The following is a 22,444-nucleotide window of genomic DNA, read 5'->3' as shown; positions in this document are numbered from 1 at the left end:
CGGTCGCGTGTATTTTTGCAATAAATCGGGTTTTTCGAAAACAAAATTTGGTTTTTTTATTTACAATGTTATGGCCTCTATGTTATATCTTATAGTGTATGTATACTCATAAACGTAGTTTACCTGGCTGTCCAGTTCCATTGCCTTACAAGTATTTCAAGGTACATGTGCTCTGTCAAGTTGATTCGAGAAAACATTATGTTGCGCTCTATATTTACAATAACATAATGACGCAGTTAAGTACACGAACCTTATGGATTTAAAGGACATGATGCATCTCACTTTGAGAAACGTCTTAAACTTATATATTTATCGCAGGACGAAATATTTAACCCTAACTTTTCATTTACTATAAATGCTATTATTTAACAGAAATGTTGCTCGAAGTTGAAATTGTGTTAATGCTTAGCCATCCCAAGTTCTGCATGAACTAAATTGGATTCCACAACTAATGACATTCAAGGTAATTTTGTTCACATCTCTTAGGTATTACCAGGAATGGTATATTTGACCTGTCTTGGTAAAACAATATAGTATAAAGCCTCGTTGCAAAATCTAAGCACAAGTTTTCAAAGTGACTGAAACAAAAAGACGGCTTTGTTAACATTGTGAAATCGATCCCCTTGTCTTGGATGTTAAATATAGGAATTGTAAAAAATAATTGAATGCTACTCATCGATTTCAATATTTTTTAAAAACTTTGATATTAGAAAGTTGGTTTCTTTCTGCTTCCAATGTTTTTCTTCAGTTAGTAAGATTGTTTCGAGAACTATTGTTGCCGCTCTTGTGTTCGTTTGCATTCGTAAATATCTATTTGCTAGCTTACAAGTCCGGATGTTTTGGCCCACAAACAATGTACGATCTCTAAGAACAAACATTTTGAAGCTAACCCTCAAAAGGTTCTACATCGTCTCGGGGTCGATACCATTGCTCGGTGGCGTGTTCGTAAATGGCGCGTTGGACCTCTGCCTCGGCGACATCTATGGGATGGGGCGATGGATGAGATGTGATAGGTTGCTTCTCGACGCTACTCTCGGATCGGGGGCTGCGCGAAGTGACCCGAAATTCGTGAGGAATATTATAGCACTTGCAAATGCAGCTGGAGGGGAAGCGGAACCAGTCGGAGAAGATGCCGCGACACTCATTGTGCGGATCATAGGCGAGCAGGCGATGAAGTCGATATTGTTGCTCGCAGCGGCAGCCTGAGGCGCAGAACATCTGTTTGAACTCGTGCGTGCACTTCTCCCAATGGACATACTGCTCGAAGGGATACAGATTGAGAAGCGCCAGCATCTCGCCACGAGTATTATTGGCCCAGAAGGGTGCCACCACCTCGTCTTTTACGGGACAGGCATTGCTGAAAAAGAAAGAAAAAGTTGCATATGAAGGAACATCATTAGTGCTTGGAAAGTATAGAGGAGCCTGTGATTAGATTTGTACGCCCTACCAGGGGTTGTTCGAACTGTTTTCTCAAAACAACCGATGGTAGTGTGAAGAAATGCTTTCACTTACACTCCTCGCATACTGCTGTTGACCACCACAGGCTCCTTTTTCATTGCATCCTGGAAGAGTTGGCCCTCGCGTAGCACGGGTCTTGCAGAGCTAGCACTACCAGCAGGCAACGCTGTGCTGGAGACGGGTTTTCGCACAGCCGTAGAGCTGCCGGAGAGCAGAGTTGCGAACGTAATAGGTGTGCTAACTGTGGTGGCGGTATTAGTGGCGTTTGCGCCTGTAGGGAGAATCCGTATGTGCGCAGGGGGGGTTGTGGTTGTGATATTAGCAGCCTGTGCTTCAGATATCCTGTTGAGTTTCTCTGGTGTGGATGCCACAGAAGGAGTTGTTTCCGTAGATACTGTTGGCTTGTCATTGGGCGTAGGATCGCTGGTATTTGAAGGTCGATTTTCCGATCCATTGCTGCTGATATTGTGTAGACCGAGTTTAGGAGAAGCGATGATTTGTATATTGTCGCCGGATGTGGGCGAATCTGAGGCGGGCTGTTGCTCATAAACGCTGTTTGACTCCACATTGGGACGATCCAGTTCTACTGCAGCAAGAGCTGATGCTGGTGTTGTCACAGGGCTGGGCGTTGTCGTAATTGTGGGTTTCTGCTTCGTGGTTGTTGGCGGCGTCGATATCGTTGTTACCGGGCGAAAGTGGGGTTCCATGATTACATCATTGCCGGCCTTGTAGCTGCCAAAGTCTTCCCGTCCGCGCATCATCAACTTGCCTGCACGCTTGCTATCCTTTAGGTAGCGTTCAGCTGCTTCCTGTATGTCATCCACGTCGACCTCATTATTTTGGATCTCGTCGCGCAGTATTGATATATGGCGGACGTCGCCATACATTCGTTTTATTAAGCCTTGATTCTCGTGAACAAATCGACGCACCGCATGCCAAGGATAAGCGGATCCGGGCAAATGGCAATATTCTTGTTTCGATAGGTCGCAAGGTATAGCTGCGAGCATCTGGGAGCGTCCACGACGTAACAATTTCCCATTCGGACTGCAAGAGTTGGCCGAATCGAAGCCAAAACTGGCAGTGGACACAGACCATGCCGTTGCAGTGATCAAGAGTAACAAAAGAGCTTTGGCCTGCAAAAAAGACAGAATTGTGATAAATATACATATTGACCCAATCAGATACCAATCATTATAATCAGTACAAAAATAGGAAATCAGTTCCTATGCTGTCTTTAAAAATGGGTGAATGGGTAATTCAACAATAAGAAAATAAACAGAATGGCCATGAGTGAATTGGATAAGGACTAGCTTGAAGAAATTTCAGCTGGTACAGGAAACTTGACACATTTTGCAGAAACGTCAGAAGACTGAATCCCACAAAATCTATAAAATAATACTTTCGAATAGTCTTGCTTGTTGATAAACGATAGGACTTGCACAGAGATGGGTTTCTTAACTATACAAATGAACGAGCTAAGACAAAAAGTGGACCGGCCAGTTGCTGTTTATCGAGTGGCTTCAATTTTACTTTCACGTACAACTCGTGGCACTTTACAATCACAAGTCAGAAAGATGATGGATGTGCTGCCGATCGTTGCTGGCATTTGCATGCAACTGCAACGAGAAAACGGCAACAAACGCCGCGGGGAGACCAGGAAAATGCGGCTGCCGGCATTAGACAGCGAACGAATGATGGACCGGTGAATCGGTGGAGTGAAATGGCTCGGGTAATCAAAAGCGAAATGGGTTACCACAGCAGCCCAAGTAAAAGTCAATTGCGCTGGGAAAATCCAACAAAATACAGTGGTTAATAGTTTATCGCAAAATGCACGCATGAGAACAGTGGACTAATGAGAGTATCCAGCGTATTTGCAGAAAATATGTGCAATGTCTTTCTTTACTCATGCGCTACAGTTAGATGTTATTTTGGTGAACGGAGTGATATCCCTATGTGATAGGTGGCTTAGGAGTCCATTAGAGACAAACAGACAAACAAGATTTGATATAAATTATTAAAGTTATCTCACTCGACGTGTCGTGTACATTTAGTTTTAAGCTGAAATTATTTGTACTGAAAATGTGATTTAATGCTGGAAATTGCTTTCAGCCCACTATTCGGTGCGACGATGACAAGCAAAGTGTGTGTGGAAAGAGAAAAGTTTCTTGCAGTGACGGGCCGGCCCTACAGACTTTCCATTTCGGCACGAGGAGTGTTCATTGGGTTTGGTTGGGGCGCGTGTTGCACAATTTATGGTCTCAATGCCTTTATCGATGCACACATACTTTAAATACACATATATAGAGATATACATGGCTATACTTGTACATGCATATATACATATATATGATTCACCTTTGCAGTAAGCGTTTCTTCAGTTTTGCTTTAAAACTTTAGTCGTTGAAAAGAAAGTGTTAAACGTTTAGTTGTAATGCGTGTTTCTTTTGTCGATGTGGTAGTTGGTTTGTTGAAATGAGCCCAACCTGTTTTGTTACGGCTGTGGTTAGGTAATGGTTTCGATAGTCGCTGAGATGATGATACTAAGCTGCAGGTTTGGAAAAATTACGGTTAATTCACACAAAAACTAACAGCGAACAATGTTGACCTTAGCTAAGACCAAATGCGTTGAATTAGGCTGAAATTAGAGGGGTGTGTAGACGAGTGTGGAAAGACGAAATGTTCTAACAGCTTTTGATGGTGCAGATTAGTGTTTATAATTCACAATGTCATAAGAACCGATAACTGTATAAATATCACTTTATCATATCATTAGCAGGTTCAAAAGCTTTACTGAGACCAACAAGGACTTAGAAAAACATGAAATAATTAACATAAAGAGTACATATTGAGAAAAGTAGTGTACTTGGGTAATAGAAATACTTGTATATCTAAGCCATGGCCTACTCTATCTCAGTGCATCTCTAGCCGTTTGATGTCTTACAGATATAATAAATCTTTTTACGAGTATAGTTTTTTAATTAGAAACATACTATACATTTAAGATTTAATATAAATGAAATGATTTCTTTGAAAAATTGGTTATCATCGAAATAGGACCAATCTGTTTTATCGCAAACGTCAAGTATATAGTCGATTTCGATACATCTACAACGGCGGGCTTTCGGGCCGAAAAGTTTGTTAATCAGGTCAAAAAGTGTAAACCGCAAAGAAGCGCCCGAAATGGAAAGCACATTTACTTTCGCTTTGTTTAACGAACACCACCGTCAGAGTGGTTGGTCTGCGGTTCCACACTCGCACTACCAGAAATATGTGTATATGCAGACAATGACAATTAAATCGTATTTCATGCAGGGCCGCAGGGGCTAATCAAACGTTTTATTATCATATATTTCTGTGAAGGATGGAAAAAGCGGGATGGAAAATTAGAGCAGCAGTCATCATCGTCATCGTCGGCGGCTTTGTCACCTTCTTGTCCGTTTGTTGGCTAACTTGTCAGTGGTACGAGTAGCTGAAGTCGCTGAAATTAACCATTATGTCCAATCAGTCGTGAGAGTTTGCCAGCCAATGAAAGGGGTTTTAAGCCAATTCGCATCGAGGAAGACATTTGTCACTCAACAACAGCAATAATAACGACAGCTGGCAGACGCTCTTAAATGAGTTGCAACACTTTAATGTACACAGTTGATGGGCCAGCAAACCAAATTGTTGCGCCATAAATATTTTTATACAAGAATATATAGAATATTTCTAAGCAGTGATCTTTTGGTTAGAGTTCGCCGAAAAATATGAATTTAAAAATATAACCTTATCTACTTACTACTTATGTATTCTACATAACTTTAATTTTTTAAACTTAAAGCGTATTCCGGTTTGGTGCCAATATGGTATTTTCTGGCCCACTGTGCAGCGTTCCCTGTCCCCACTTAATTGGCGAATCGCCATTGAAAACTGGACACAGCGGCTTCTACTTCTACTTCAAGTGCGACTGCGATTGCGACTGCGTCTACGACTTCGACTTTCTACGAAAAACGCATGAGAATCAGCAGCAGCCTGCTATATACATAGTATAGCTATATGGCTGCCCATCTGTTCAGTTTTGGTGCGTTCTTGGCGTCAGTTCAGAAACAGAAAGACGGCGGCGACAAGATGCTGTCTTCATTTCCTAAATACAATGTTGCACTAGTGAGTGAGACTGTCTGTCTGGCAATTGCCTCAATTTTCTTTCTTTTTATTGCCTCTCCTGCCTGCCTTTTTCCACTTAACGCAACGCCACTCGGCGACGATGCTCGGTATGAATTATTTATAAATTCAATTGGCACTTGAAACAAAGTTGATGTTACATATAACCAAATTCGGATTGGGCCACTTTATAGCCACTGGCATGGTATTGGCAGTGCCACCACAGCTGGCAAGCTAATTATTGCCAATAGACCGACGCGTCAGCAGATCTCAGCACTTTTGGTGAAATTTGCAGATGCAGAGAGAAAAACAAAAGACTTAGGCGACGAACTCGCAATGCATGCACTGCAATATTTGAAGACAAGATAAAAAACTAATGAATATTCATGCCGGAAAGCGAAGCTTTTCACTCGTTTTGGTTTTGCGCGCCAAATTATATATTTGTTGCAATATCTATTTCTCTCCTTCACCCTCCCCTTCGTACAATCTTCGTTCGTATTTTTGGGCACGCTATTCGCTTTGTTATTTACATTTCGAAAGAGACACCCATACGGTCGCGACTCGGCGCTCGAAGAAAGTGAAACTTTTTGTATGCCTTCTTTAAAATTTAATTCGTCTCTTTCACATTGAAGTTTGGCCCTACAACAACAGCAAAGGTAATAACAAATAATACACACATTTGTATGTATTTTTTTGAGCATTTATGATAACGTGGATAGGTATTGGATTATATATGTAGATATTAGTCATTTAGTAAGTCTGAAAATAAAAACTAATTGCATCATTCCATCTCTTTGGTGACACTCTCCCTGTCATATATAGTATATATACAAGTATCCACAGAGCATAAACGAAAATAACTTGGGTTATACAAAAATACAAAATGGGGCAGAGATTACATCCATGGGTAAAACTTTCCTTAAAATTTACCTAAAACCCGTTAAAAACTATTTTCTCTATAATTTCAATTTAAATGTAATTACATATTTCTATTTAATGATGCACCCATGATATACACCATTTTATACCACATAAGTCTTAATAATTCGCATACACAATTGACACGGGAATAAATCAAAAATGGACCTATCTGAAAACACAGAGAACATTTCCTTATGTGTTTATTAAATTTTAAGCTTTAGAACCGGAATAACTTTAACCATTACCTATATGTAAAAATATATATAGTACATTACACAGAAAATGGATTACCATAGCTAGAACGACTCTAGTTTCAATGCAGATTGGTTAAGGTTTTTTCCCCGCAAAATTGATATGCATGCATATGTATTTAATACATTCCCATAGGGTTTGAATACTTACTGTGATTATTTTGATGATTTGCAATTCCATAATTATACACTTTTGTGATAAGTTCCCACTTACACAAGCACAGTATATGCATATATGTTCTTACTTTAGTCAAATCGTCTTTAGATGTTGCCCTTTATTTGTTTATGGCCTGTAAGGATCAACCGTATTTCCCGCTAAAACTGCAGCACTTGCAGCCGAGCGCCGAACTGAGCCGTTCCCTCACATGACTTGCAACAATACTGAAATTTTTTATATTTCCATATGTGCGTTTGTATGTATGTCTCACTTGATTGAGGCTCGCGTGGTTCGATTGGTTTCGCCTGGCGTTGTTGCTGTTGTTGTTAATTTTCCCGACCACGACGTGACGCGACACTGCGGCGAGCTTTTCCTCCGTTTTGCCGTTTGTTCGGTTTCTCCACGCATGAAACCGAAGCCGAAAATCACGTACACACGCTTTGCACTCACGATTGCAACTGCGATCCAAGAGCTCGGATTTGAGCCGCGATGCTCAGCGAAAATACAAACATTGAAAACGACTGAGCCTGGCAATAAAAAGCATGAGCGAAAAGAAGCGGCTAAGACGGCAACAAGAAAACAAACCACAAATACAAAAAAGCGCCACACGCAACGCCACAACAAAACCACGACAAGCTGCCGTTGGAGACCAACAACAAATGCAAAACCAAAAACCAACAACAGCGACAACGACACGCCGCTCCAGTCCACTCCTCTCCTATCGGCTCCCCTTCGCGTTTTACCGAACCGAACCGCGCCCGCTTAGTAGGTCAGTAGTGGACGGCTCTTGTTGTTGTTGTTTTTTTTTATTTTGGGTTTTTGTTTTGATTCAATTGGTAATAATGTTGATGCGGCCAGTTGCGAAGTTGCTACAGCGAACTCTAAGGGTGGTGAGGAGCCACTGCATACTGATAGACAGAAAAGATTATAGAACGTATATAGTACGTATATACATACTTGTATGTAGAGCGCTTCCTCTTTTCGGACTATTAGCAAGTTGTAGAAATCTTTTAGAATGATTGAGTGACAATGTTTGCAATCAACTTTTACCAAAACAAAGTGCATTTGACAGATTTGTTTGAAATTGAAAACGGGAATAGGCTAGACTATCATCAACAATTTATCAACTCAATATAAAAGTCCAATTTAATATAAAAATATATGTATGATTGTATAACAGTTTGTATTAGTGTAAAAATATTACTAAAATTAAACTATAATTAAAAAAGATGAAGACTCCTAAACAAAGATACTGATACTGTGTGTTGTGTTTGTGATAAAGCTTTTCGTCGGCACTTTTAGCGGACACAGAAAACGTACATATGTATGTGTATGTACATACTGACGAAGCTGACCATTTTAGGCGAATATAGTTGTCATTGAAACAATATGATTTAATTATAATGATATGGGAACCAAATGAGAACATTTAAGTCTGACTTACATATATACATAGTTCCCTACCTATTCTTTAGACATAGGTTTCAGCGTTGACGAAGAAAGCTGAATTTCTAGCTCGTGATTTTCGTGAGTATTGTTGACATATTTACGAAAACAGTCTCTGTGCCCGTATTTTTGATAACATTTTCTGTTATGCGTCCTTGGTTTAAGACTGCTGTATATCGAATAAATAAATCGATATATCGATATTGCTGTTCAGTGCTGATTTATTTACCCATCGAGTATTCAGCCGGGGTTTGCATTTTGTGGATTTTCTTGGGCGTTGTTAAATATATCCTGTTACACACGGCACATGGACCAAGAACATTAACCTTACAAGTTAAAAGTTATGTCACATCCTCATATAACTAAGCCTAACTGATTCCAGCTTGCAGTACGCTCACGGTAAATATTTTCGTCCATTTGGCGTGCACCCGCACATGCGGATTGTTCGACGAACCGTAATTGTTAAGTAATTAAATACCTTAACAAATGTGGCAATTTTAGTACGTTTCTTACTGAGACTTCCAGCTCGCATATCAATTGTCTCTCTGAATAATTTCACTGTTTTTCTCAGGTTAATCTATAGAAAACATAGCGCCGACAGGAGTGTTGGAAAAGGGGTTAATTGGAAACGAAGGAACACCTGCTGAGACTATAGGCGAGGATCTTGAAATCTGTGCAGCGCTGTGAGATCACAATTCGAAATGAGTGATCCGAAATTGGAAAAAGCACCTTTTATATCCAACCAAATACCGGTAAAACTTAACCCATCATGGGAGTCCCGATTGACCCAGGAGCTTCATAATAAGGGTAGCAGGGTGTCCAATTTCTTTGCATCTTTGAAACCACCAAAAGATAAATATAAGATGGTGTTCTTTATATTTCTCCTCCATGGATTGGGAACCCTAATGCCGTGGAACATGTTTATAACAGCCAAGGATTACTTCGTGGAGTTTAAATTAGACTCAAACACAACGACAGCATCGGCCGGATCGTCATATGCTGGAAATTTCTTGCAATACATTGGCTTTGCATCCCAAATTCCAAACTTGCTTTTGAACTGGTTTAACATTTTCGTAAATCTTGGTGGAGATCTGACAAAACGCATCGTCTACAGCATTCTAATCGAAATAGTCATATTTGTGATCACAATTGTGCTCGCGATGTTGGATTCAAGCGAGTGGCCAGGTATATTTTTTTGGATAACTATGATCTGCGTTGTAATTTTAAATATGGCTAATGGAATATATCAGAATACTATTTACGGAATGGCGGCCAGTTTGCCGGTCAAATATACAGGAGCTGTAGTGTTAGGTTCGAACATCAGTGGGTTGTTTGCGACCGTTATTTCCATAGCCAGCAGATATTTGTTTGATTCTAAACGAACCGCTGCTATATACTATTTTTTGACCGCTATGTTAATATTACTGGTTTGCTTCGACACATACTTTGCATTACCCCTAAATAAATTCTTCAGACACTACGAAATGTTAAGTCAAAATGACGAAAGCAAGAAAGAATCCAGCAGTAATGTCAAACCGCCATATTGGCAGATAATTAAAGAGGCATTCCCTCAACTCTTGAACATATTTTTAATATTCTTTGTCACTTTATCGGTGTTCCCCGCAGTCCATTCAGATATCAAAAGATCGACGGCAGAATTTCCTATATCAGATGAGTATTTTACCCTAATTACTTGCTTCTTGACTTTCAACCTCTTTGCTATGCTGGGAAGTTTGACAACCTCGTGGGTCCAGTGGCCCAAACCGAAATATTTGGTAGTGCCTGTTGTACTACGCATTGCTTTCATCCCTTTGTTTCTTTTCTGCAACTATCTTCCAAAGGCCGTAATAAGGACCTTGCCAGTTTATATAACTAGTGATTGGATTTATTGGATTATTGGCATTTCAATGTCCTTTACTTCGGGATATTTAAGTTCACTTGGCATGATGTATGCCCCCAAGAATGTTAATCCCAAATATCAAGTCACAGCCGGAATGTTTGCCTCCGCTATGCTAATCACGGGTATTTTTGCAGGAGTTATGTTTGGATTTGTGTGTCCATTACTGGTACAGTAGAGCTCCTACAATTATTTTCAATGATTTTTACAATTTTAACGTTGTACTCTTTTTAAGGCAAATACACATTTTTTAATTTTTCATAATGGAAATGGAGATCGTTTTCTTAACAACCGGTTATATTTTCGAATTGAAATGTCGCCTAAGAAATTTATTTGGTGGTTAAGAACTCGAACCAACACATTTTGCATCAAAAATAATTTAATTATATGTTATATTATACAGTTTTAATAAATACAACTTGAATTTTCTATATAATTTTTATTATTTGTATTTATTTGATTTTGTTTCTACACACAATGTTCCCAATAATTCTGTTATCGTTGATGCGAAGATTGAAATTTATTATCAGCCCTATTGTGGTTTCTTGATAGTGTTACTGATTTCAAATCTAATCATTTAAATTTATACGGGTTGTGGATTAAATATGCTCTTCACGTGTTATATGACCATATTGTGTTATAATTGCGTTGATCTTTCCCATTGTGTAGCATTTTAGTATTATTAATCTTCAAATTACCAAAAATGCTGAGCAATTACATATAAATTGCATTATTTTCGGCAAATTTTTGAACTCGTGCTCAAGCACAAACTTATCGATTAACAGATTGGCAGCCATGTAGATACTGAATGTTGGACATCGATAAAACTCTACCATCGCTACGAACTACTGTCCAACAGCAACAATTTTTAAGGGATATTAAGTGCTCTCGAAATTAGATTAGAAAATGGACTTGGAATACGAAAGAGTGCTGAAACTCATATTTCCAGATGGGGTAGCAGGTAAATAAACGTTTTACGATGAATCGTGTCCTGCCATGGATTTAAACACCTTTTTCTATTGCGACAGACAAAGACAATCTGCGTGGCAACCCAGAGGTCTACAATTATTTAAATACGCTGGGAACCTATAAGGTAGATCAGTTGAAGAAGGAGCAGGCCCGGCTCTCAGATGAGGCAAGAAGTATTTTGGAGAAAACACAGGATTTGGCCATATCCAATTACAAAACGTTTATCGCAACAGCGGAGAATTCACGGTCAATTTTCCAGGAGTTTCAGAAAGCCGAGGAACAGGTGGAAACGCTAATAGAAAAACTGCCCACGTTCAGCGGCAAATGCGATAAGTTTATAAAGGACTCGGGTGAATTGAACGAGGATCGGCGCTTCAACTCCATTACGCTGCAGAAAAACGCACAGCTTCTGGAAATCCTAGAACTGCCGCAGCTAATGGAACGCTGTATTCGCGAGGCTCGCTACGAAGAAGCCCTCGAACTGGCCAGCTATGTGCAAAAATTGGGCCATCATCAAGGACACATACCGGTGGTGCATGTATGTGCCTGTAGGCTATTTTGCCGGACCCCACAACCTCTGAAATAGTATACTTTTTCTACTCGCAGAACATTGTGCGAGCTGTGGAGGCTCTGTGGCACACTATGCTGGTACAATTGGTTGCCCAACTGGTGCGCACAGACTTGCAACTTCCTAAATGCTTGCAACTTGTCGGCTACCTGCGTCGAATGCAAGCCTTTGGTGACAACGAGCTTAAGCTGAAATTTCTGCAAGCTCGTAATGCTTGGCTTACCAGATGCCTAAAGGCAATATCTGCAGTTGATGGTAAGCCTACAGGGTGGTTACAGCCAGAATAATAATGTTTATTTTCCAGCTCAGCAGCACCTGACGAAAACAATTGAGACGACACGTATCAATCTATTTAATATAATCACACAGTACCGAGCACTGTTCCCGGAAGAGGATGACAGCAGCAAAGCAGTCGCTTTAAATCCGTTACAGGACGTGACCTGTAATGGGGACCGCCTTTTCCAGTCCTGGTTGCACAACAAAGTACGGCCGTTCCATTGAACATCTCAGTTTTTACTGATCACAGTTTCTTTCCGCACAGATCGATGATTTTCTAAAGACACTCGAGTTAGATCTGGAGCGCGGCGTCAGCTCGTTAGAAACTGTCCTGGGGCAGTGTATGTACTTTGGTCTGTCATTTAGCCGCGTCGGCGCGGATTTCCGCGGTCTTATGGCACCCATATTTGTGCGTGCCATACGTAACAAATTCGAAAAGAGCATAGACCAGGTGAACCAGAATTTTCAGCTGGAATTGGAGAAGTTTACGCTCATCAACAAAGTAACGTTGCATACACGCAAGCAGTTAGATCCTGCATCTATAACGAGTTCTGAGCAGGAATCATATTCGCCGCCAGAGACTCTGTTGGACTTTTATCCACTAGCCATTCTCTGCAATGGTTATTTAAATGCACTTAACGATCTGCGACTTTGCGCTCCCCTTGCTCTGGCTACTGATGTAACGCATTGCCTACAGGAGTCCTTGCAGTTGGTCGCTGAACTTGTGCTAGTCTTTTACCGCCAAGAGCAACAAGCCTTCTCTAACAATGAGAGGGAAACGTTCGTAAAGCTTTGTTCGTGCTTCGCCTACGATCTGGTACCATACATTCAACGCTGCATACAAGCAATCTTTCCCCCTCAGTCGCTTACCGTACAGCTGGGTATAAGCTTGCTTCAGCTGGAGCAGCAACAGATTATTTATCTGCAGCATTCCATTATACTGCAGCCTTTGAAGCATCTCCTGCCCACCAAAGTTGATGTGCTGCTGCAACCTGCGTCAGTCCCAGAACCAAATACGGAAGAAACTAGCCAAACGGCTGTTGTTGCCTCAAGTTAACATTCTACAAAAGTTTTGTTATTAAAGTAAGCATTTTCAAATTCCCTTGAACTTTCATTTGATTTATTATACCTTTGCAAAGGGTTAATTGTGCTTGCAACTCCAGAACGAGGCGTGGCAGACTGCCACGAGACTATGACTATTTATTTCATAAATATACTTGTATGTTGTAATGCATTGTCAATCGTATAAGCGACTTAATGTGGCCTGGTCCGATGAAAAGTCATGAACTTACATTAAGAGCAGTTAGGGTATCGAGAACACATAAGCACAAAAGGTAATTTTCATAATTGAAAATACCAAGAGTTTTGGATGTTATGGAAAATCACTAACAGCGGGGGAGTGCAACAAAAAAAAGCCCAATCTCGTACTTTCTCAGGCTTATGAGAATCTGGATACCAAGTTTGGTTATTCTAACTCTTATACTTGCTGATACCCTTGCGTTCATACGGAGAGACAGACGCGGAAACCTTAACATTTCGAAACACCAAGAATATAGTTTATTTTGTATTTCTTCTGAGAGTTTGAGGTTAATCGGTTGAAAATTTCCGATTTTCCATACAAACGCTGGAGCCTATTTCCCGGATACATTATTTTTAGTATTATAATTATGCACTGCACCAAAAAGGACCAGGAGGAGGTTTTCCCGCAATAATCTAAACATTAAAATTTGCTACTTTTGTGGTAATGAGCGCAATTTACTGCGAATAACAGCAGTCGCGCCGATTCCACGAGTTAATAGGTGTTTCTGCACAAAGGCAACCAATTGGCTGGCACTTGGTTGGGGGATTGTCAGAGTGCAATAATATTTTAATACCCTGTAGCCAAAGGTTAAACGAATATGTTAGATTCTTCGAAGTGTTTGTACCAATTCAGGAAAGTCTATTCTAGCAGTTCTCGCAAACTTTTGAAATGTATACAAAAGTTATTTATTAGGTTCGCAAGGAACTGATGTTGTTAGATTAATTAGATTAAGTTTTATGAGGAGATACAACAAGTAATTGTTATTAAATCAAAAAAATGCAATATTTAATTAAAAAAATACAAAATAATACTTACAATTAATTGCAAAATGTTGGGCATTTGTTACCCGAACAGAGATGAACCGAATTTGTCTGAACTGACAACTTTTGCACATTCTTTGCTACAGAAATGTGTTTGAATACTGATTGTAGGGTATGTAGGAGTCGGCAATGCACGATTTTAATCACTTCCCATTACGTCAATGAAAAAGGGGGTGTACTGCGGTTGTGGAGCTTTGGCGGCTCCCAAAGCCGTCGCCAACACACATTTGGCCCAAACTAGAGAGTCGACATGGCAGGTCAGTTGAGTGCGGTTAGTTTCGGATGCTGGGCCGAGTATGATGGTTGGTGGTTGGGGGTGGTCGGTGATGCTGTATTTAAGCAATTTCGCGAACAATGACTAAATTCCGTGAGCGCCGAGCAACTATTTTTCTTTGTTGCTTTCGCACGCGTTTTTCGCCGTTTTGGTTGCATGCAACGCAGTGCAACGAAATTGGAAAACATTCGAAACGAATGTGAATGGCGCTCTCCAAACCCATCTCCCCCACCCCCCTCTGCAACTACCCATCATTCTGCACCAAAAATTTCCAACGCTTTTCAGTGCTTTTGTTTACGCGCCTCTGCCATGTATTGAGCGGATGTGGAGACGATTGTGTGTGTGTGTGTGTGTGTGGGGCGCCTCTGTATTTTTAAGTCCACCACTAAATACAAACGAAAGCACTCAAGCACAAGCTGCCTGCGAGTTGAGTTTCCATCGCTTGGGGGGTGTGGGAGTGTGTGGCAGGATGGGTTGGAGTGGAGGGATGGAAGGGGGCGTGTAGGTGAATTGCCGCTTTGACAAAAACGGCCTACTGGCCCGGCCGTCATAGTACAAATGGAATTTCGGATTTTGATTGCGAATCGAAATAGATTTTGTGGTATTTTTGAAAGCAGTGCAAAACAACGCACAGCCGGTGTGTGTTCCGCTTTCCTCTGTGTTTGAAAGGGTGTGTGTATGCGTGTGTGTGTACAAGGACCTGCGCATGTTGTTGGTTGTGTGTTCATTTGTTACTTTGGCGTAGCATGGACAACATTGCGTATACGCGCTTTATTCGTTTGTTGATTGATTGATTTTGGGGCTTTCGACTGCGTTTTAAAAGCAGTTCGTTTATTTTGCATTTTTTTTGCAATACACCCAGTGTGTGAATAGGTGTGTGTGAACGTGCTTTTCTAAGTGCTTTTATACGTTTTGTCCGGCGCTTAAATTCTTGACCAAGTTGAATTTGTAAGCCCAAAAGTCGATGCTCGTTCGTTGGGAAATTCAAATCTAAGACGTAATTTTCCCCTTTTTCAGTCAGTTTAGCAGCACCTCCAATTTGTTTTTCTTATTAGTTGCAAACTCTTAAAAAACTTAGCTATTTATAAATATTATTCTATTTGAATTATAGTATGCACCTAAGTGGTACAGGAGTGTATTAGGTAAGTAAATAATGTAACAGGTCTTCTCACTGTTACAAAAGTAACAGTATATGTTTGATCAGCATTTTCGTTTGGGTTGGATATAAGCAGGATATTTTAAGCATATTTTCAATTTCAAATTTCAATTTCAAAAAAATTCAAGGGATACGCCGCAATCCGAATGGGTCCATAAAATAATTGTAATAAATTAAAGCAAATTACTCTTTTCTGTGCTCTCCAAACTAAATGGTTTGTGCCATTATTAGGAAATAGTTTAAAAATCATGAAATGCCTTTACTTAAACATTCGCACTTGAATTAAATTAATTGGACGTCGCTTTACACATCTTTTATTGTCTTGTTTCAGCTCCTACTTCATTTCATCTTTCACGAAATTGTGTTAAGTTAAAATAATGCCTATTTTCAGCAAGGCTACAACTTCAGTCAATATAATGTGTTTATAATACCACAAAAATACTTTTTGAATTACGTACATACATATCTCAAACATTCAATAATTATTTCATTTCCACTTACTTAAAATGTGAAAAGAGTTATTTCTTGTGCTCAGCAAAATGTCGTAAGCTTGACATTAAAGAAGTTAATTAACAGCACCGCCATATTCATTTCTACGGATCGATTAATTCACAAAGAGAGATTAAAATATTAGTATACCTATAGGAGTACCTTTTCAAAAGATGGACACACGCTGCCGAAGCTCATTTATTGTATTTCTGTGTGAGTTGTGTGAAATTGATTGCATTTGGGCTCAAAATTTATGCTGCTGAAATGGGAGAAGAATCATCAAATATCGGCGGTGACGGGGGACAGTCGTTCCGATTTTGCTCAGTTCGTGGCTGCTGTGCCATCATTGTCCTGCCCGGCTGCTAATTTAACGGGATAATTGCCAAATGACCAAATGGGGAGTTTTATTACACCAGCTGCAGAAATGATGACTAAAGCACAAAATGGCCAGCAATTGTCCGAATCAGATGGAAGAGGAAAGGCGGTGGCAAGGGGACGCATTATCCTCAGACTGTGTGTGCTATGTGTGGGACGCATGTGGTCGTCCTCCCTGATTTTGCTGTCACAGCCACAGACACAGCCACGGCTGCTGTTGTATTTTTAGTTGTAATTCATAAATTACATTATTTACTGTGCTGAACGTGCGTGTGACTGTGGGTGTAGGTGTGTGTGTGTGAGTGTGAGTCTGGGGTTAATGATTTTTCCACCATCAATGGCTGGTTATAGATACCCTGATGTACGAGTGTGTTTGCAGTGCAAAAATACCCCAAGATGACGGATCATAAATGTCACTTTCTGGCTCTAAACTGTAAAGTGTAAGCGAAATTGAATTTGCCACTTAGTGGCTAAGGATACAGCGTATCGAAGCCGGTATTCAATGTTATTTATGCCCCATGGAGCCTGCCTGCCTGAAGGTGTGCAAACAACAACAAAAGTTGAGTGGAGGAGTGAAGAGCTATGAGTAGGGTTGGCATCAAGGCAGTCGATTCAATTTTCTACAGAGATTCAATTTGGATAATTTTACTTATACTTTATGCAAAATTATTGCCGCAACGTATCGGAGCTGTGACGGCAGCTCAACCAGATGGAAAACACATGCTGGGGAGTGTAAATTTGTGTGGCTGGCTGGCGTACCGAGAGCCCATAATAATGGCAGCGGGCTTGTATATGTAAATTCGCAAACAAATCACTTTCGCTGGAATACCCTTAAGGGAATGCTTTAGTTATCCTTCAGCGATTTTTCAAATAGAACACCCAACACATTTTTTTCATTTGCCTCCGTTTGGGAAAATGTTAGAAACATATCAGATTTCTATGAACTCTTTTTTTTCTCTCTTTAGCCGCTTTTGTTGGCCTGATTTCATTTTATTGTCATCGTGGAGTGCGCCCGTCAACGATTCGACAACGATGTCAAAGCGCGCCTTCAGGACATTTGGTGACAAGCGCAAATTTTGGATGCCACTTCTGTTATGGCAAGGCTAATGGGCTCTCGCCGCGGGCCCAATCCGCTCGACTTTTTCAAATTCTACTTTACATTTTGTTAGCTATGCCCGATTAGCATGCAAACGTGCCCAATTTCTGTATCAACCTTGGAGTGGTGGCATAAATATATTGATACAGCTCTGTTACGAAAGTTTACATACTTTTGGATAATTGTGGCACGTTGATTTTAGCGAATTAGCTGTGGTTGTTTAGTAAATGGGAAAAAGGAAATAGTTCTTATGTTATTAATTTACTAAGACGTCCGACAAAATGAGCATTCTTATGTTATTACATTTACTTATATACACAATTATGTGCGAATTTTTTGATGTAAGATGTAATTTTTGATGTGATTTGTAATTTTTCCGGTTTTGCCAGTTGGAAGCCAAGGTTTACATTTTGAAACCTTTTCTATGGCTTTTTAAACTTAAAGTTAAAAATAACAAAAACATAAATTTTTTAAATAAATATATTAATTATATAAATTTTGTATGGCTTCCCATTTGTGAGGATTTCCTAGATATTCCAAACTAAACCAGCAAAACAGTGATATATACTTTTCAAAATACTTTCAACAGTCGATGTGCTTTAATAAGAATATTACAGACATAACTTCAAAATGCTTTCAATAGCCGATGTGCTTTAATAAGAATACTATAGACCGCATAAGGAAATCATTTTCTAAGCCTGTGTGACTTAGAGCGCATTAAGGCCTGGTTAAATAGTTCGCATGCTATTAAAATTACACCATGGATCAAGATAAGCTATGTTTTTTGCGGATGCATCTTGTTTTTATATTTATTATTCAAATTCCTGAATTTTTAAAAAAATCTAATTAACATATTTTATGAAAAAATCTAGCAGCATGTTCATCAGAGGGACAGACTCGTTCAATCAATGTGTAAAAGGCTGTTAGAAAAAAAGAGAAATGCCTTCGATGGCGCGATATTATGACAATGCAATTAATCCCCACTTTCCGCACCCCAAAAAAAACTTCAATCCCAACAAACTCATGCAATGCCAGGATAATAGAGAAGAGAAAACGTAGCAGAAATGTCGCGCTGAACAGAACAAAATGAAATCTGTTAGCTTGCACTCGCCGATTCTTTCATACCTCCCTCCAACCGCTCACCACTCCTTTTCGTCGTATTTCTCAAAAGACTGCTCAGTCACGTTTTTTGCTGCTCTTGCTTTTTATTTCACAATTTTTATTTCATATACCTAGATATGTGTGTAAGTGTATATATATATATGTGTGTATATATATATTTTATTATATTATTGCAACGCGAACCAATAACCATCGACCGGGCAGTTAGAGATGTCTCTGCTTCTGCATGCCATTGGTTCGTCCTTCTCCGTCGCTGTGTGTGTGTGCGGAATGGAAGACCGGATGGTCTCTGCTCGCTGCGGTGACCCGATTCACCTGTCCGCCATCGTCCTGTCGCTACACGCCTGCCTCCTCCTTCAACCTTGTCGTTTCGTTTACCGCACCTTTTCTTCTTTTTATTGTGGTTATGATAGCGAAGGTGCCAGCAAGTCGACTCACAACTTGCGCACACACAATGCCCCTCAGGTCAGCTAGTGTTGGCTGTTGGGTGAGGGTGGAAGGGGGAGGGGAGTGGGTGTGCTGATGCTGGACGCAAAACCATTTTCATCCGGGCATGAGCATCCTTGCTGCCTTTAAATATAATTTATTGAAGCTCCGGCATTTTTTAAAATGAAATTCTTTTTAACCCTGCGTGTGTAACGTTCTCGAAAGGAAAGGAAGCTCCTTTTTGCAACATTTTCGTAAACCTGGAGTATTTGAGAAACTGGCATGTCATATAACGCTTTTTCAATCATCTTAATTGATTATCGGTAGTATGTGAAATATTTGTAAATATCATAAATATTAGTTGAAGTACCTATTAAAATGAGGTTATTTTCTCTCCACATTTAACTGTAGAATTTAAATAATAAAGATGCACAAATGTTTTTGCCTTTTGAAAAAACTTCGCCTAGTGTTTTTGTCAAAAAACACAAGCACGAATAATATACAATTTAATAAAAATTTGGCGCTAAACTGTGCAATTTATGTTTTTTCATTCCATTTCATTTTTTTATTCAATCCAAAATATAAGAAACTATAAACAAAACAATCTTTTTGTTTCTCTCATTTATTACAAATGCCAGTTTGGCGTAGGAAGATTTGAATAATCCAAATAATTGTGATGGGGTCAATAAAGCTGCTGTCTTTCTGGGGTTAAGGTTGACCGCGCCAAGGAATGTAATTGCATGGGCTCTGCGCTTGGATCCCAATTGTTATGCGACCGTGTCGGGCATGCTTGGTTTGGGTTCGGTTGGGCAACACTTTCTAGCAGTCCATCGAATGCCATATTATTGGTCGATTGAAAAGTAAAACATTTTTTATTATCCGCACGTGTGCAGCCTCCCAGGCCTCCCTGGACTGTCGGGCCAACCCCGCAGCCAACTAATACAATGTGCCGTTTTATGACTGCAAAAAAAATACCTGTGACTGTGTGTGTAAGTCCAAGCTTGACGCGCCCATAAAACTTTCAACTTAACTACCCTTAGGTAGTCAGTCGTTCAAGTCGAAGTGAGCTCACGGTTTTTATGATGTCCGGCCCAGGGGCCAGTCCCAAGCCCGGGCCCAGGACCGACCAGTACCGACCGAGCCCGACCAATTTTCTGCTCCTTCATATTTGATAAGCAAGTTTTGCTTTTACTGTTGCGCGCCATCAATACCCTTCACCTTACGAGACCCCCTACCCCCCGGGAGAGCATGAAGACAAAAGAGAATGGTGGCCGACGCTATTCGTACGTTATAAAAATATTTCACTCAATTTTTCATTCCGTTTTGTGCTTGCTCACTCTTTTCCATCCTGGCGTTGTTGCTTTTCCTTCCATTTCACTTGCGCTCGTTTTTCTTGTCAGCGATTTATTTGCCGAGCCAGCGGATGAAAGATCCGACACACAGACGCTCGGACACCGACCACCACACGGACATGGTTTTTCATTTTTTCCTTTTCCCATAGTTCTTTTCAGCGGCCACAGGTCGGCAGCCACATCGGTGTCCATCGTCTTTGTCGACTTCAGCTTTATCTTCATAATTTCTCACCATGCTTGGCATGCTCATTCTCTCTCCCGCTCTTCGCAATGGGCAGGAAGGAGATGGGCCGGGCTAAGCTAAACTTTTGTGCTTACGCTGCACTTGAACAGCACAAAGAAAGAGAGGTTGCAAGCCCGACTGTAAAATACTCTTTACCCAAAATCCTCAGCTGTATTTTCTGAATAGGAAGAACGAACGAAACGACTGTTTTGGTTTTGGTAGGGTATAGGTTCTTACGAATAAGCAATTTGGATGACATTTGAAATGAAAATTTAAATATTTGCAATTAAATAACTAAGTTGTAAATATTGTTGATGATATTCTGTGGCGAAGAAAAGGGGAAAATCAAATGAATAATTGCTAAAAATTAGGAGAATCTATATAACACGTTTTTTGACTATTGAGTAAGTCGTTTCCGAAATCCAGCGGATGTCAGACTAGCTGGATAATGGAAATAATCCGATTATGAGAGTATGTCTACTTTAAAGGATTAGTTCCCTCTGCTTGTTACTTGAATGCATTCTACCATTCGGCTAAAGAGTACACGAAATTTCGCACTTTGCATTAACGTACCAAACACACATACATATATACGCCGGCTGCGACTGCGACAGCGAATGGACTGAGCTCAGACTACTGCCACGACTGTGACGTCTTCGATGGCGTCGTCGCGAGAGCATTGGTCAAGTTGAGGTCTCAGCTCTACTCTTCTTGGGCGCCATTCTGTTGAGCACGTTTTTATTCGGCTCTCTTGACTGTTGGCCATGTTTGCTTGAACTTTTATAACAATGATAGCGATTTCGCGTTTCAATGTATGTGGCGGAGGAGAGGGGATAGGGTGACCTCCCAGCTCCGTTGCTGACTGCTGCACCGTTTCCTGCTTCGTCTCCGCATTGCTCCCTTTTTACTTTACGAGTATATGCGTGGAATTGTTGGTCTGTGGTTGTAACTAAAATATGATGTCATGCTGTTATAGATAGGTTGTATACATACATATGTATGTACTTAGTTACCTGTAGCTGTCTTCATGCATGAGGTAAATAAGTAGAGTTGTTTGGTATACTATAAAGAAAATATTTTCTGTACTACAACACCTGGTTGGTCTATAAATAAAACCTTTTTGCTTCCAGAAATATTATAAACAAACTTCCCTATTTCCTGACATCTAAGCATTCCATGTTCCAAAAAGAATAAAAAACACGAATGGTGTTTCAGCTAATTATATTGTTGAAGGGTGCAGAGGTCTTTAATAAATCAAAGCTCCGAAAAAGGAGCTAATAGCTATAGTAACTAAAGATATTCTTTTCCCAAGAACCGAAGCTTTTATGCATTTGTTGTTGATTTTACGTTTTTATACGTGACGTAGAGCAGACAATAGAGAAGACAAAATGGCGAGACCAGCTGTTTCGGTTTTCTATTTTGACATTTAGATTGCATACTTTTAGGGTTGCATTTAGCTGAATTCGTTGCAATAGAATGATTTTAAGTGAAATAAATAAATAATAATAAATAGTACTAATTTTAAGGATTTTGTGTTATCACACAACATGCGAAGAAAAACATAAATAAAACGAATAACTAACGCTATTAATTAATTAATAAAACAAAAACTAGTTCTCAAACGATAGTAAGATCAAATCACATGCAAAAAAAAAAAAAAAATGACTGCAGAGTATCTAAAACAATATATTGAATAACAGAAGAAACGATCAGGTAAACTTTACCAG

The 22,444-nt window shown here is 40.0% G+C and overlaps 3 protein-coding genes across 4 annotated transcripts; 2 read left to right on the top strand and 1 right to left on the bottom strand.

The window, feature by feature from the left end:
- Positions 1-10: 10 nt before the first annotated feature.
- LOC115631716 (protein spaetzle 4) lies at positions 11-6,967 on the bottom strand. Its single transcript, XM_030528550.1, has 3 exons — positions 6,922-6,967; positions 1,513-2,591; positions 11-1,357 (listed from the first exon to the last, which is right to left on the bottom strand). The coding sequence occupies exons 1-3, from the start codon at positions 6,949-6,951 to the stop codon at positions 886-888; spliced, it is 1,581 nt and encodes a 526-aa protein (XP_030384410.1). The 5' UTR covers positions 6,952-6,967; the 3' UTR covers positions 11-885.
- Positions 6,968-8,618: 1,651 nt separating this feature from the next.
- Positions 8,619-10,701, top strand: LOC115631323 (equilibrative nucleoside transporter 1). Of its 2 annotated transcripts, none has more exons than XM_030528042.1 (2): positions 8,619-8,772; positions 8,945-10,701. In XM_030528042.1, exon 2 carries the CDS (start codon positions 9,075-9,077, stop codon positions 10,446-10,448), a length of 1,374 nt encoding a protein of 457 aa, XP_030383902.1. In that variant the 5' UTR covers positions 8,619-8,772; positions 8,945-9,074; the 3' UTR covers positions 10,449-10,701. The 2 variants fall into 2 exon arrangements, with proteins under 2 accessions (XP_030383902.1, XP_030383903.1); XM_030528043.1 differs by having other exon boundaries at positions 8,619-8,873.
- Positions 10,702-11,077: 376 nt separating this feature from the next.
- LOC115631519 (conserved oligomeric Golgi complex subunit 8) lies at positions 11,078-13,191 on the top strand. Its single transcript, XM_030528288.1, has 5 exons — positions 11,078-11,231; positions 11,299-11,777; positions 11,846-12,062; positions 12,112-12,290; positions 12,349-13,191. Exons 1-5 carry the CDS (start codon positions 11,177-11,179, stop codon positions 13,138-13,140), a joined length of 1,722 nt encoding a protein of 573 aa, XP_030384148.1. The 5' UTR covers positions 11,078-11,176; the 3' UTR covers positions 13,141-13,191.
- The last annotated feature ends 9,253 nt before the right edge of the window (positions 13,192-22,444 follow it).

Source organism: Scaptodrosophila lebanonensis, unplaced genomic scaffold, assembly GCF_003285725.1.
Source record: "Scaptodrosophila lebanonensis strain 11010-0011.00,11010-0021.00 unplaced genomic scaffold, SlebRS2 tig00001412-arrow-pilon, whole genome shotgun sequence".
In the NCBI taxonomy this organism is placed as follows: Eukaryota; Metazoa; Arthropoda; class Insecta; order Diptera; family Drosophilidae; genus Scaptodrosophila; species Scaptodrosophila lebanonensis.
Note: the sequence above shows the minus strand (reverse complement) of the source record. Positions and strands in the feature narration are given on the sequence as shown.

Bases quoted from the DNA above. Each gene is read 5' to 3' on its own strand.
- LOC115631716 (XM_030528550.1), bottom strand. From the start codon at position 6,951: ATGGAATTGCAAATCATCAAAATAATCACA. The intron at 2,592-6,921 runs GTAAGTATTCAA...TCTTTTTTGCAG, and splicing joins AAATCATCAAAATAATCACA to GCCAAAGCTCTTTTGTTACT. The intron at 1,358-1,512 runs GTAAGTGAAAGC...TTTCTTTTTCAG, and splicing joins AACAGCAGTATGCGAGGAGT to CAATGCCTGTCCCGTAAAAG.
- LOC115631323 (XM_030528042.1), top strand. From the start codon at position 9,075: ATGAGTGATCCGAAATTGGAAAAAGCACCTTTTATATCCAACCAAATA.
- LOC115631519 (XM_030528288.1), top strand. From the start codon at position 11,177: ATGGACTTGGAATACGAAAGAGTGCTGAAACTCATATTTCCAGATGGG. The intron at 11,778-11,845 runs GTATGTGCCTGT...TTCTACTCGCAG, and splicing joins GACACATACCGGTGGTGCAT to AACATTGTGCGAGCTGTGGA. The intron at 12,063-12,111 runs GTAAGCCTACAG...TTTATTTTCCAG, and splicing joins GGCAATATCTGCAGTTGATG to CTCAGCAGCACCTGACGAAA.